Source organism: Oncorhynchus masou, chromosome 16, assembly GCF_036934945.1.
Source record: "Oncorhynchus masou masou isolate Uvic2021 chromosome 16, UVic_Omas_1.1, whole genome shotgun sequence".
NCBI classification, from domain to species: domain Eukaryota; kingdom Metazoa; phylum Chordata; class Actinopteri; order Salmoniformes; family Salmonidae; genus Oncorhynchus; species Oncorhynchus masou.
In genome coordinates, this window is record NC_088227.1 from 6,968,702 (window position 1) to 6,981,490 (window position 12,789).

A 12,789-nucleotide genomic window follows, 5' to 3' on the forward strand; every position below is an offset into this window, starting at 1 on the left:
CGCTGTGTGTGTGTGTCTCGCTGTGTGTGTGTGTCTCGCTGTGTGTGTGTGTCTCGCTGTGTGTGTGTGTGTCTCGCTGTGTGTGTGTGTGTCTCGCTGTGTGTGTGTGTGTGTCTCGCTGTGTGTGTGTGTGTCTCGCTGTGTGTGTGTGTGTCTCGCTGTGTGTGTGTGTGTCTCGCTGTGTGTGTGTGTGTCTCGCTGTGTGTGTGTGTCTCGCTGTGTGTGTGTGTGTCTCGCTGTGTGTGTGTGTGTCTCGCTGTGTGTGTGTGTGTGTGTGTCTCGCTGTGTGTGTGTGTGTCTCGCTGTGTGTGTGTGTGTCTCGCTGTGTGTGTGTGTGTCTCGCTGTGTGTGTGTGTGTATGTGTCTCGCTGTGTGTGTGTCTCGCTGTGTGTGTGTGTGTGTCTCGCTGTGTGTGTGTGTCTCGGGGTGTGTGTGTGTCTCGGGGTGTGTGTGTGTGTCTCGGGGTGTGTGTGTGTCTCGGGGTGTGTGTCATGAAGGAGGTGCAGACATTGGAGGAGCAGGATCGTCGCGGAACATCTCCAACCCAGACGGGGACTTTGAGAGAGAGGTAAAGACCCCAGACTTCGCACACACACTGACTGTTCCATTAAATCACTCACATGTACTCAATCTATGCCCCTCTCTTTTCCCTGTCTATCCCACATCCTCTGTTACATTAAATTCAACTATCTTCCTAGGTATGATGACACATCCTCTGTTACATTAAATTCAACTATCTTCCTAGGTATGATGACACATTCTCTGTTACATTAAATTCAACTATATTCCTGGGTATGATGACACATTCTCTGTTACATTAAATTCAACTCTATTCCTGGGTATGATGACACATTCTCTATTACATCACATTCTCTGTTACATTAAATTCAACTATCTTCCTGGGTATGATAACACATTCTCTATTACATTAAATTCAACTCTATTCCTGGGTATGATGACACATTCTCTATTACATCACATTCTCTGTTACATTAAATTCAACTCTATTCCTGGGTATGATGACACATTCTCTATTACATCACATTCTCTATTACATTAAATTCAACTATCTTCCTGGGTATGATGACACATTCTCTATTACATCACATTCTCTATTACATCACATTCTCTATTACATTAAATTCAACTATCTTCCTGGGTATGATGACACATTCTCTGTTACATTAAATTCAACTATCTTCCTGGGTATGATGACACATTCTCTGTTACATTAAATTCAACTATCTTCCTGGGTATGATGACACATTCTCTGTTACATTAAATTCAACTATCTTCCTGGGTATGATGACACATTCTCTGTTACATCACATTCTCTATTACATCACATTCTCTATTACATTAAATTCAACTGTCTTCCTGGGTATGATAACACATTCTCTATTACATCACATTCTCTATTACATTAAATTCAACTATCTTCCTGGGTATGATGACACATTCTCTATTACATCACATTCTCTATTACATTAAATTCAACTATCTTCCTGGGTATGATGACACATTCTCTATTACATCACATTCTCTGTTACATTAAATTCAACTATATATTCCTGGGTATGATAACACATTCTGGGAAGTACAGACACAGGTTAGGCAGGCTGATTGAGGTAGTATGTACATGTAGATATGGTTAAAGTGACTATGAATAGGCCCCCGGGGTGGCGCCGTGGTTAAGGGTGCTGTACTGCAGCGCCAGCTGTGCCATCAGAGACCCTGGGTTCGCGCCCAGGCTCTGTCGTAACCGACTGGGACGCCTGTTGGGCGACGCACAATTGGCCTAGCGTCGTCCGGGTTAGGAAGGGCTTGGTCGGTAGGGATGTCCTTGTCTCATCGCACACCAGCGACTCCTGTGGCGGGCCGGGCGCAGTGCGCGCTAACCAAGTTTGCCAGGTGCACGGTGTTTCCTCCGACACATTGGTGCGGCTGGCTTCCGGGTTGTGCGCTGTGTTAAGAAACAGTGCGGTTAGGTTGGGTTGTGTATCGGAGGATGCATGACTTTCAACCTTTGTCTCTTCCGAGCCCGTACGGGAGTTGTCATTTTAGACAATTAGAATGATTTCTCAGAAAACCAGCTGTTTTAATCAGTGTATGCTTACTCTGCCAATTAAGATACACAACATCACCAAAAGTATGTGTACACCTGCTCGTTCAACATCTCATTCCAAAATCATAGGCATTAATATGGAGTTGGTCCCCCCTTTGCTGCTATAACAGCTTCCACTCTTCTGGGAAGACTTTCCACTAGATGTTGGAACATTGCTGCTATAATAGCCTCCACTCTTCTGGGAAGGCTTTCCACTAGATGTTGGAACATTGCTGCTACAATAGCCTCCACTCTTCTGGGAAGGTTTTCCACTAGATGTTAGAACTAGATGTTGGCATTCCAATTCATCCCAAGGTTTTTGATGGGGTTGAGGTCAGGACTGTGCAGGCCACCGATCTCACCAAACCATTTCTGTATGGACCTGGCTTTGTGCACGGGGCATTGTCTTGCTGAAAACAGGAAAGGGTCTTCCCCAAACTGTTGCCACAAAGTTGGAAGCCCATGTTGGAAAGGTGCCATGTTGAAAGTCACTGAGACATTCGGCTGCCAATGTTTGTCTATGGAGATTGCATGGCTGTGTGCTGGATCTTATACACCTGTCAGAAACGGGTGTGGCTGAAACAGCCAAATCCACTCATTTGAAAGGGTGTCCACATAGTGTAAGTGGAGTAGGTGTTTACATGAACTATTTCCTTGCTCTAACTACTGCCATAATCAGTTTAATATCGAATTATGAGTGTGCATGTAAACATACTCACTGTTTTCACATGCTAACATTTTAGCATTTGCAGCACAAATCCCATTCAAGTCATGAAACCAATATTAGCCTTTTTCGCACGTTATGTCCAAATAATCCGAAAGTATCTCAAATTGATTGTTAATAAAGCTCAACAAAATCACTTGTAGACGTGATGTACGAAAAAAACTAATATCGGTCCCATGACTTGAATGGGATTTGTGCCACAAATGCCAGAGAAACTAAACCAAAGCATGGATTGCTGTCATACCATAGACTGCTGACAGGCTAAAGAAACCAATATGTAATATAATCCATCTTTACCATTAACACTCTCTCTCTTCCCTCAGCCGGACTGGGACTCCACCAAGCACTCCACGCCCTCCAACAGCCCCAACTCTCTCCACCGCAGCCAGCTAACGCTGGATGGCCTGGAACACGCCCTGGACGGCTGAGGACCCCACCACCCTACACACACACACATAATACGTGCTTAAATCACTCAACGCACCTACATTCAACATAAAACTTGTGTATCACTGCAGAAGTGCCAAGAACGGACTGTGCCCCCCATCCTGATTTTAGATTAACGTTTTGGTTCCCCCCCATTCCTACTTGTCGTCTTTCCTCTCTTCCTTTTCACTTTGTTAAGGGAGGGTGCCACCATGTACACTCCACAGCACTACTAGCAATCCTGTGCTGACATCTCTCCCTAACACACACACACACACACCTCTCCAGTTCCCTGTTGGGGGAGACACCCATTTTCCTATGAGTTTTTATGGGTTATTCATACTTAGTTTAGGTTATTGATACATAGATGCATGCGATGACCGAATTAAAAACCAAGATCAATGACGATAGGACACTCGCAGGGGGAAAAAGCGTTCATGATGAACTCCTAATCATAGGTATATGTTTGTGTTTCTAAACAAAGATTAGAGAATGAAGAAAAGAGTGAAGGATAACTTTATGTTTTAAACTATATAGTATGGGGTACACACAACTGAACAGTGAAAGAAAGGGCAACCTTCTTCAAAGGGACCATAAAACCACCCCCCCACATTCCAGACCCTGTCATACTGGTGTTGTAACCCTTATTGAGCTGTTCCCGGACTAGTGGCCATTAATTTGAGAGCAGTCCCTACCCAGGGGACGAGCTGCCACTCAACAGACTGCAGGAGTTTTACTGTTAAGCTAAACCAGTGGGCATCTTTTACAGCAATTACACATCTCCCGCCAGTCTTTATAACGTGCATTGGTTTTAACTTCGATTTTTTTGCTATAAAAGTGTAGTTGGCAAAACCAATGCGCCATAGCCACATAATCATGAGACTAAGACATGGTGGGAGTCTGAACAGTGAAAAGGACTACAACTCACAAGCTGCTGCTGTCGTTTGCTATGTTTATATAAGTATGTGTGAGAAGAGCCGCTCACCATCGAGAGAGAACCTCCTGGACGAGGGCCCTTCATTTTTAACCGTTCAATCATGAGCCTAGTTCAATGTAAAAAAGCGGAGGTGTAGTCATAGCGCCAAACCGCCATGAGGGGCATGTGAATAGTGGTCTTCAATTGAGGGACGTTTCATTGTACAGCAAGAGTGTGAGATGCAGTACAGGCATATCCAGTTTAATCACTAGTGTGCCTTTAGTGCCATTTTCTTTTTTTGTCTTGCAGCACCACATTCAGATCCATTACTGAAGTGACTTTAACTCTGCAGGCCATCGGTGAGGGGGGGGGGGGGGTTCAGAAACACTATTAAACTTGCACATGTTTTAATCCCAGGAAAATCCTCTTTGATTTTGTCAGTGATCTTTTATTTTGCTTTTTTTCCTGGTCTTTTCAGCTCTCTGAAAATGTGACTTTTTTTTCTTTTCGAAACACTACTACTTTTTTTCCTCTTAAATCACCAGTTGAAATCTTTGTAATTATTGAATTGTTAGCAACAAACATGTGAACAGAAAATAAAATAATATCTGTTGTGCTTTGCTTGTCTCTGTGTGTGCTGTTTTTTCTATACTGTATTATATATGGATTATTTCATGTATTTTCATCACCTAAAAAAACACTACTTTAATGCTATGAATTTATTTTATTTTTTAATTGTGATTTGTGAAAAATGTCTAGAAAATGATGAATTAATGAAAAAAACATGAATGGGTAAAAGTTCATGAGAAGTACAGTTGAAGTCGGAAGTTTACATACACCTAGGTTGGAGTCATTAAAACTAGTTTTTCAACCACTCCACAAACGTCGTTAACAAACTATAGTTTTGGGAAGTCTGCTAGGACATCTACTTTGTGCATGACACAAGTATTTCTTCCAATAATTGTTTACAGACAGATTTTCACTTATAATTCACTGTATCACAATTCCAGTGGGTCAGAAGTTTACATACACTAAGTTCACTGTACCTTTAAACAGCTTGGAAAATGCCTTGCCTCTTTGCTTGACATCATGGGGAAATCAAGAGAAATCAGCCAAGACCACAGAACAAAAATGTAGACCTCCACAAGTCTGGTTCATCCTTGGGAGCAATTTCTAAACTCCTGAAGGTACCACGTTCATCTGTACAAACAATAGTATGCAAGTATAAACACCATGGGACCACGCAGCCATCACACCACTCAGGAAGGAGATGCGTTCTGTCTCCTAGAGATTAATGTACTTTGGTGTGAAAATCAATCCCAGAACACCAGCAAAGGATCTTGTGAAGATGCTGGAGGAAACAGGTACTATATCGACTTAACCTGAGAGGCCGCTCAGCAAGGAAGAAGCCACTGCTCTAAAACCACCATAAAAAAGCCAGACTACGGTTTGCAACTGCACATGGGGACAAAGATCATAGTTTTTGGAGAAATGTCTTCTGGTCTGATGAAACAAAAAAAGAATTGTTTGGCCATAATGACCATTGTTATGTTTGGAGGAAAAAGAGGGAGGCTTGCAAGCCGAAGAACACCATCCTAACCGTGAAGCACGGGGGTGGCAGCATCGTGTTGTGGGGGTGCTTTGCTGCAGGAGGGACTGGTGCGCCTCACAAAATAGATGGCATCATGAGGATATATTGAAGCAACATCTCAAGACATCAGTCAGGAAGTTAAAGCTTGGTCTTCCAAATGGACAATGACCCCAAGCATAATTCCAAAGTTGTGGCAATATGGCTTAAGGACAACAAAGTCAAGGTATTGGAGTGCCCCTCACAAAGCCCTGACCTCAATCCTATAGAAGATTTGTGGGCAGAACTGAAAAAGCGTGTACGAGCAAGGAGGCCTACAAACCTGACTTAGTTACACCAGCTCTGTCAGGAGGAATGGGCCAAAATTCACCCAACTTATTGTGGGAAGCTTGTTGAAGGCTACCCGAAACGTTTGACCCAAGTTAAACAATTTAAAGGCAATGCTACCAAATACTAATTGAGTGTATGTAAACTTCTGACCCACTGGGAATGTGATGAAAGAAATAAAAGCTGAAATAAATCATTCTCTACTATTATTCTGACTTTTCACATTCTTAAAATAAAGTGGTGATCCTAAGTGACCTAAGACATATTTACTAGGATTAAACGTCAGGAACTGTGAAAAACTGAGTTTAAATGCATTTGGCTAAGGTGTATGTAAACTTCTGACTTCAACTGTAAAATGTGTTTTTATATTTTTTTTAAATTGCAAACATTTCTAAAAACCTGTTTTTGCTTTGTCAAAATGTAATACGTTTTAGAATAAGGTTGTAACAGAATGTGGAAAAAGTGGGTGTGAATACTTTCAGAATGAGCATTCCAATGTACAGTCGGTTGCGAAAGTATTCACCCCCTTGGCATTTTTCCTATTTTGTTGCCTTACAACCTGGAATTAAAACCAATATTTGGGGGTTTGTATCATTTGATTTACACAATGTACCTACCACTTTGAAGGTGCAAAATATTTATTGTGAAGCAAACAAAAATGAAAACCTATAATAACGATTCATACTTTGTCGAGCCACCTTTTGCAGCAATTACAGCTGCAAGTCTCTTGGGGTATGTCTCTATAAACTTGGCAAATCTAGCCATTGGGATTTTTGCCCATTCTTCAAGGCAAAACTGCTCCAGCTCCTTCAAGTTGGATGGGTTCCACAGGTGTACGGGAATCTTTAAGTCATACCACAGACTCTCAATTGGATTTAGGTCTGGGCTTTGACTATGCCATTTAAAACATATTTCCCCTTAAACCACTCAAGTGTTGCTTTAGCAGTATGCTTAGGGTCATTGTCCCGCTGGAAGGTGAACCTACGTCCCAGTCTCAAATCTCAGGGAAGACAAACAGGTGTCCCTCAAGAATTTCCCTGTATTTAGTGCCATCCATCATTCTTTCAATTCTGACCAGTTTTCCAGTCCCTACCAATGGAAAAACATCCCCACAGCATGATGCTGGCACCAACATGCTTCACTGTGGGGATGGTGTTCTCGGGGTGATGAGAGGTGTTGGGTTTGCCCCAGACAGTATTTTCCTTGATGGCCAAAAAGCTACATTTTAGTTTCATCTGACCAGCATACCTTTTTCCATGCATTTGTGGTCTCCAACATGCCTTTTGGTGAACACCAAATGTGTTCGCTTATTTTTTTCTTTAACTTCATTGGGATAGGGGGCAGTATTTTCACTTTTGGATGAATAGTGTGCCCAGAGTGAACTGCCTCCTACTCAGTACCAGATGCTAATACATGCATATTATTATTAGTATTGGATAGAAAACACTGAAGTTTATAAAACTGTTTGAATGATGTCTGTGAGTATAACAGAACTCATATGGCAGGCAAAAACCTGAAAAAAAATCCAAACAGGACGTGGGAAATCTGAGGTTTGTAGTTTTTGAACTCAGCCCTATTGAATACACAGTGGGATATGGGTCAAGATGCACTTCCTAAGGCTTCCACTAGATGTCAACCGTCTTTAGAACGTTGTTTCAGGCTTCTCGTGTGAAGGGGGGTCGGATGGGAGCTGTCTGACTAAGGGGTCTGCCTGCAGCCTCGTTCTCAGTCACGTGCTTTCACATGAGAGGTATCTCGTTCCATTGCTTTTCTACAGACAATGGAATTGTCCGGTTGGAACATTATTGAACATTTATGATAAAAACATCCTAAAGATTGATTGTATACTTAATTTGACAAGTTTCTTTGACCTGTAATATAACTTTTTGAACTTTTCGTCCGACTGGACCTGAACACGATTTTGGATTTGTTTACCAAACGACCTAACAAAAGAAGCTATTGGACATAAATGGACATTATCGAACAAAACAAGCATTTATTGTGGACCTGCGATTCCTGGGAGTACATTCTGATGAAGATCAAAGGTAAGAGAATATTTATAATGCTATTTCTGACTAATGTTGACTACCCAACATGGCTGGGTTTGGGCTCTGAGAGCCGTTCTCAGATTATGCTTTTTCCGTAATTTTGGGGGGAAATCTGACACAGCGGTTGCATTAAGGAGAAGTGTATCTAAAATTCCATGCATAACACTTGAGTTTATCAACATTTATAATGAGTATTTCTGTGAATTCATGTGGCACTCTGCAATATCACTGCATGTTTTAGAACTACTGAACGTAATGCGCCAATGTAAAATAAGATTTTGGGATATAAATATGAACTTCACCGAACAAAACATACATGTATTGTGTAACATGAAGTCCTATGAGTGTCATCTGATGAAGATCAAAAGGTTAGTGATTCATTTTCTACATTTGTGCTTTTTGTGACTCCTCTCTTTGGCTGGAAAGAGTTGGTGGTGACCTAATATAATCATTTGTGGAGCTTTAGCTGTAAAGCATTTTTTGAAATCAGCCACTGTGGCTGGATTAACGAGAATTATATCTTGAAAATGGTGCCTAATACTTGTATGTTTGAGAAATTTAATGTAGTTTAGCTGAGTCTCTCACTAGTTAACTATAAGCTTCCAATAATCATTGAATGAATGTCGAATGGAAATCTAATTAGCAATATTAGTTTAGTAGAACCCCCCAGGCTTAAACTCTAGAGCAGCGGTCCCCAACCACCGGGCCGCGGGCACGTTCGCTACCAGGCAGCACGGAATGGATAACCATTATTATTTTAAAATCGGTAAGATCGCTGGAGAGCTTCTTCAGAAGGGGTAAGGGAGATAAAAGGCCCAACGACGATGCCGATAATGCAGAGACAGCAGAGCCCAAGACTGCAAAACAAAAAGTAAAGCCTCATTCAACAGAAAATATGATAAGTCCGACCTAAAATATGGCTTTATTGCAACAGGTGACTTGCATGCTCCAAGCCCCGTGCATCGTATGTGGAGATAGGCTATCCAGGGAAGGTGGCTTGCCAGAGTGTTTGCGTTACGAGAGCCGCTGCAGAGATTTCTCAGAAAAAAAAGTCACCACTGGCAGCACATTTCAATGACGAGGAATGGGTTGCAAAAGTTGCTTACCTGTGCAACATATTCAACCTGCTCAATGAACTCAATCTGTCACTTCAGGGGAGAATGACAACTGTCTTTAAGTTGGCAGATAAAGTGCCTGCATTCAATGCCAAACGAACTGTGGGGACGGCGAGTGGACAGGGGAATGTTTGACATGTTCCAAACATTAGTGGATTTTGGGAGAGACTGACACGTCTTTCTCCCAGCTGGTGTGCGATCACCAAGCTTCGCTGTCAATGGAGTTTGAGCGTTACTTCCCAACCGCCAAGGACCCACGAAGTGCGAAGGAATGGATCCACGACCCATTTGTGAACGTCCCAGGTGAATCGTCCGTGCAGGAAGATGATCAACTCCTTGAGGTTGCAAATGACAGTGGCTTAAAGGCATGTTTGAGAACTTCATCTCTGCCGACCTTCTGGATTAAAATCAAGGCTGAATGTCCCGAGAGTCACAAAAACACTGAAAACGTTGCTTCCATTTCCAACATCCTATCTCTGCGAAGCGGGGTTTTCCACAATGACGGCAACAAAAACGAGTAGACTGGACATTAGGAACTGAGTAGACTGGACATTAGGAACACCCTTCGGGTGTCACTGTCTCCCATCACCCCAGATGGGACCGTCTTGTTGCCGGGAAACAAGCTTAGGGCTGATTCAGCGACATGGTGAGTTGCAATGTTTTTATTATATGGTCGTCAGAGAAAAATATGCACTTTGTTTTTAGACTATCGTCACGGTAGACCTACTTAAACTAAAATGTTATGAAAAAGCAGCTATACTAAAATGATAGGCCTAATCGATATTCCGGTTGTGTCGTGACCCCCCCATGGCCAGTCCGGGAAAAGTATTGCCTATAGTGCAAAAAAGGTTGGGGACCGCTGCTCTAGAGGGTTAATGTCATTGTCATGTCCAATGTCCTAAAAATAACTTTCCTCAGTTTATACGGGTGCACAGTTAATGAAACCAATGCTGCATACTCCAGTTGTAAAACAGTCTCTCAAGCGCTCAAAATAGGAAAGGATTCAGCTGCTCAACAGGACCTTGATTAGCGGACTGGTGTGTGTAGGAGCAGCTGCACACCCAGTATCTCTAGACGAAGGGTTGACAAACGGTGTTTTGTACAGTAGCCCATCATAGCAGTATTTTACTTTGTGGGGGGTTGGGTCTTGCTCAAGGACACAACGGCAGGAGATGTAATAAATGGGATCAGAGACACGTGAAGTGAGGCAACACAAAGTTATCTGAGACAAGCGGGTGATAATGTCTCTCAGCCCTGGAGGCAACAGCTGTACAACCAGGAGAGCGCAAGGAGGGGTGCAGGCTGTGGAGGAAAGTGGGAGGAGAAAAAAACTAACAAGGAAGTGCAGTGCAGTGGGGATATAAGGCCTGGGAGTGGAAGGAAGGGGAGAACGGACAGACTGCTCTGTCACTGGGTGGCAGAGCCACCCTGAGGAGATGAGTCACATACACGAGGTAACAGGTTAGTCACTATGCAAGACACCGAGAAGCCCTCAACTACTGATTTCGTTGGGGTTGAGCATATGGATCCAGAGTGAAAGTGGAAATAACTGCATGCAACATTTTACCTACATTCTGAAGTATCATAATGACTTACTTTCTAAAGTATTTGGTCTCATACATCACTAAGGACACAAAGATGCTCACTTGATTATTAGCAAAAACAATCAATTAATTGTAACATGCCTCCTTTCAGAAAGGTCTGCTACTAATAGACACAGCATGAGATTATTACATAATGTGCATTGTTGTACAGTGAACAGTCCAGCGAGAGTCAGCCTTTTATGATGTATTGGTGTCAGCATTTATTAGACCGAAAAGGACTGATATAAAATGCAGAGAAACACTGAACATTTTTTTGCATTTCAATATTTGTCCTGAACAGGGCACTCTAAACATATCGATGAGACAATATTGCCATTGGCTCTCTACAGCAAGACCGGTACACGGGATACAAGGAGTGGTGGGTTGGAATCAGGCGCAGAGAACAGGGTTCAGTATATCGTGATTTATTCTCCGGCAAAAAACGGTCAAGCCAACATACAGGGCGCATAAAACTGACCAGCCCAAACACAGGACCAAACAGTCCGGATAATACACACATGAAAACCACATCCAACAGAGTAACAAAAAAAAAACAATCCCGCACAAAACAAGGGCGGGACAAACTACTACATATAGGGAAGCTCATTAAACTAAAATACACACAGGTGAAACTAATAAGACAAAACCAACAGACAAACGAAAAAGGGATCGGTATCGGCTCGTCGGACGGTGACGACGACCGCCGAGCACCGCCCGAACAGGCAGGGGAGCCAACTTCGGGCGGAAGTCGTGACAACCGGACACTAGGCTAGGGCTGGTCGATAGGGAAAAAATATAACCCAATATTATTCACATTTGACAGTATGACAGTTATTTTATGTTTCAAATAAATATCCTGAGTAGTTCATGACCCTAGGGTGGAAACAAATTATAAGTGATTTCAAATGGGGCTTTCTCCATTTGAACTGTTCGATCCAACTACCCCCTCCGTAAAAAAAATGCATTTCCTGCACTTGAAAATAATTTTCACACTGCCACGCAGCATGATATAGGCAAACAAATCTCGGCCTAGTTAATTGAACTGTTGGAATCATGGACATATAATGATTATTCAAATTCTATCATTGGAATATAGTGGGCAGCACCTAGAATACATGTTTGACATGACAAATGAGCAACACCACTTCCACATTTGACCTAGATATTTTGTGTGTATGCATTGATATGTAGGCTACGTGTGCCTTTAAAAAAATTGTTTGTAGTTCTGTACTTGAGCTGTTCTTGTCTATTGATGTTCTGTATTAGGGTGACTCTCACGAAATCTTGGTTTCAAAGATTTCAAACATGAATTTCCAAATTTCCTTTTTAGGCATAAATAACAAGGTCTGAAGTGTTCATGCGCATTAAATTGTCTGTAAACACATTTTTTTACATATTTTCCAAAACAAGTCCTCAAAAATCTCATTACCGCAACAGTACAAAAACGTCAAGACCATTAGGAAAGCTAATAATCAATTATTATTATTTTTTAAATTGAAAATGTTAGTCATGCACAGTTACTTGAAACTCTGAAATCAATAAATATAACATTTGATTTTGACTGCTCTTTCATTACCGCAACACCTTCCTCAATCTACAACGTAATATTTTGGATCATTGAAACCTGACATACTTTCTCAATGATGTGGCAGCCTGAAAGAACGTAACGTATAGATTCTGCACATGCATTTAAGAGCCAACTATTTTTCCATTTGTTAAATGCACATTAAATGTTGCGGTAATGATACCTATGTTTCGGAAATGAGGATGATTTCAATAATGATAATAAGTGTACTGAGACTGAGGTATGATTAAAAACATGACGTGAAAAAAAAAATGAGATATTGGCACAATCCTGGATTCAAGTCCAATCAAATTAATTTTGCAGTGCTTCAAAAGTACATAACATACATAGGCTAAAAACATACAAAAACAGAACAGGACATGTCACTAAACAC

General features: G+C 41.8%; 1 protein-coding gene across 2 annotated transcripts in view; it reads left to right on the forward strand.

Moving 5' to 3' along the window:
• LOC135557382 (serine/threonine-protein kinase MRCK beta-like) overlaps nt 1-4,790 on the forward strand; it is a 143,302-nt gene extending 138,512 nt beyond the window's left edge. For both annotated transcript variants that reach the window (XM_064990602.1, XM_064990603.1), the window contains exons 36-37: nt 498-568; nt 3,152-4,790. In XM_064990602.1, coding sequence (XP_064846674.1) covers nt 498-568; nt 3,152-3,256 — 176 coding nt within the window. In that variant the 3' untranslated portion in view covers nt 3,257-4,790. The remainder of the gene's footprint in view (nt 1-497; nt 569-3,151) is intronic.
• The last annotated feature ends 7,999 nt before the right edge of the window (nt 4,791-12,789 follow it).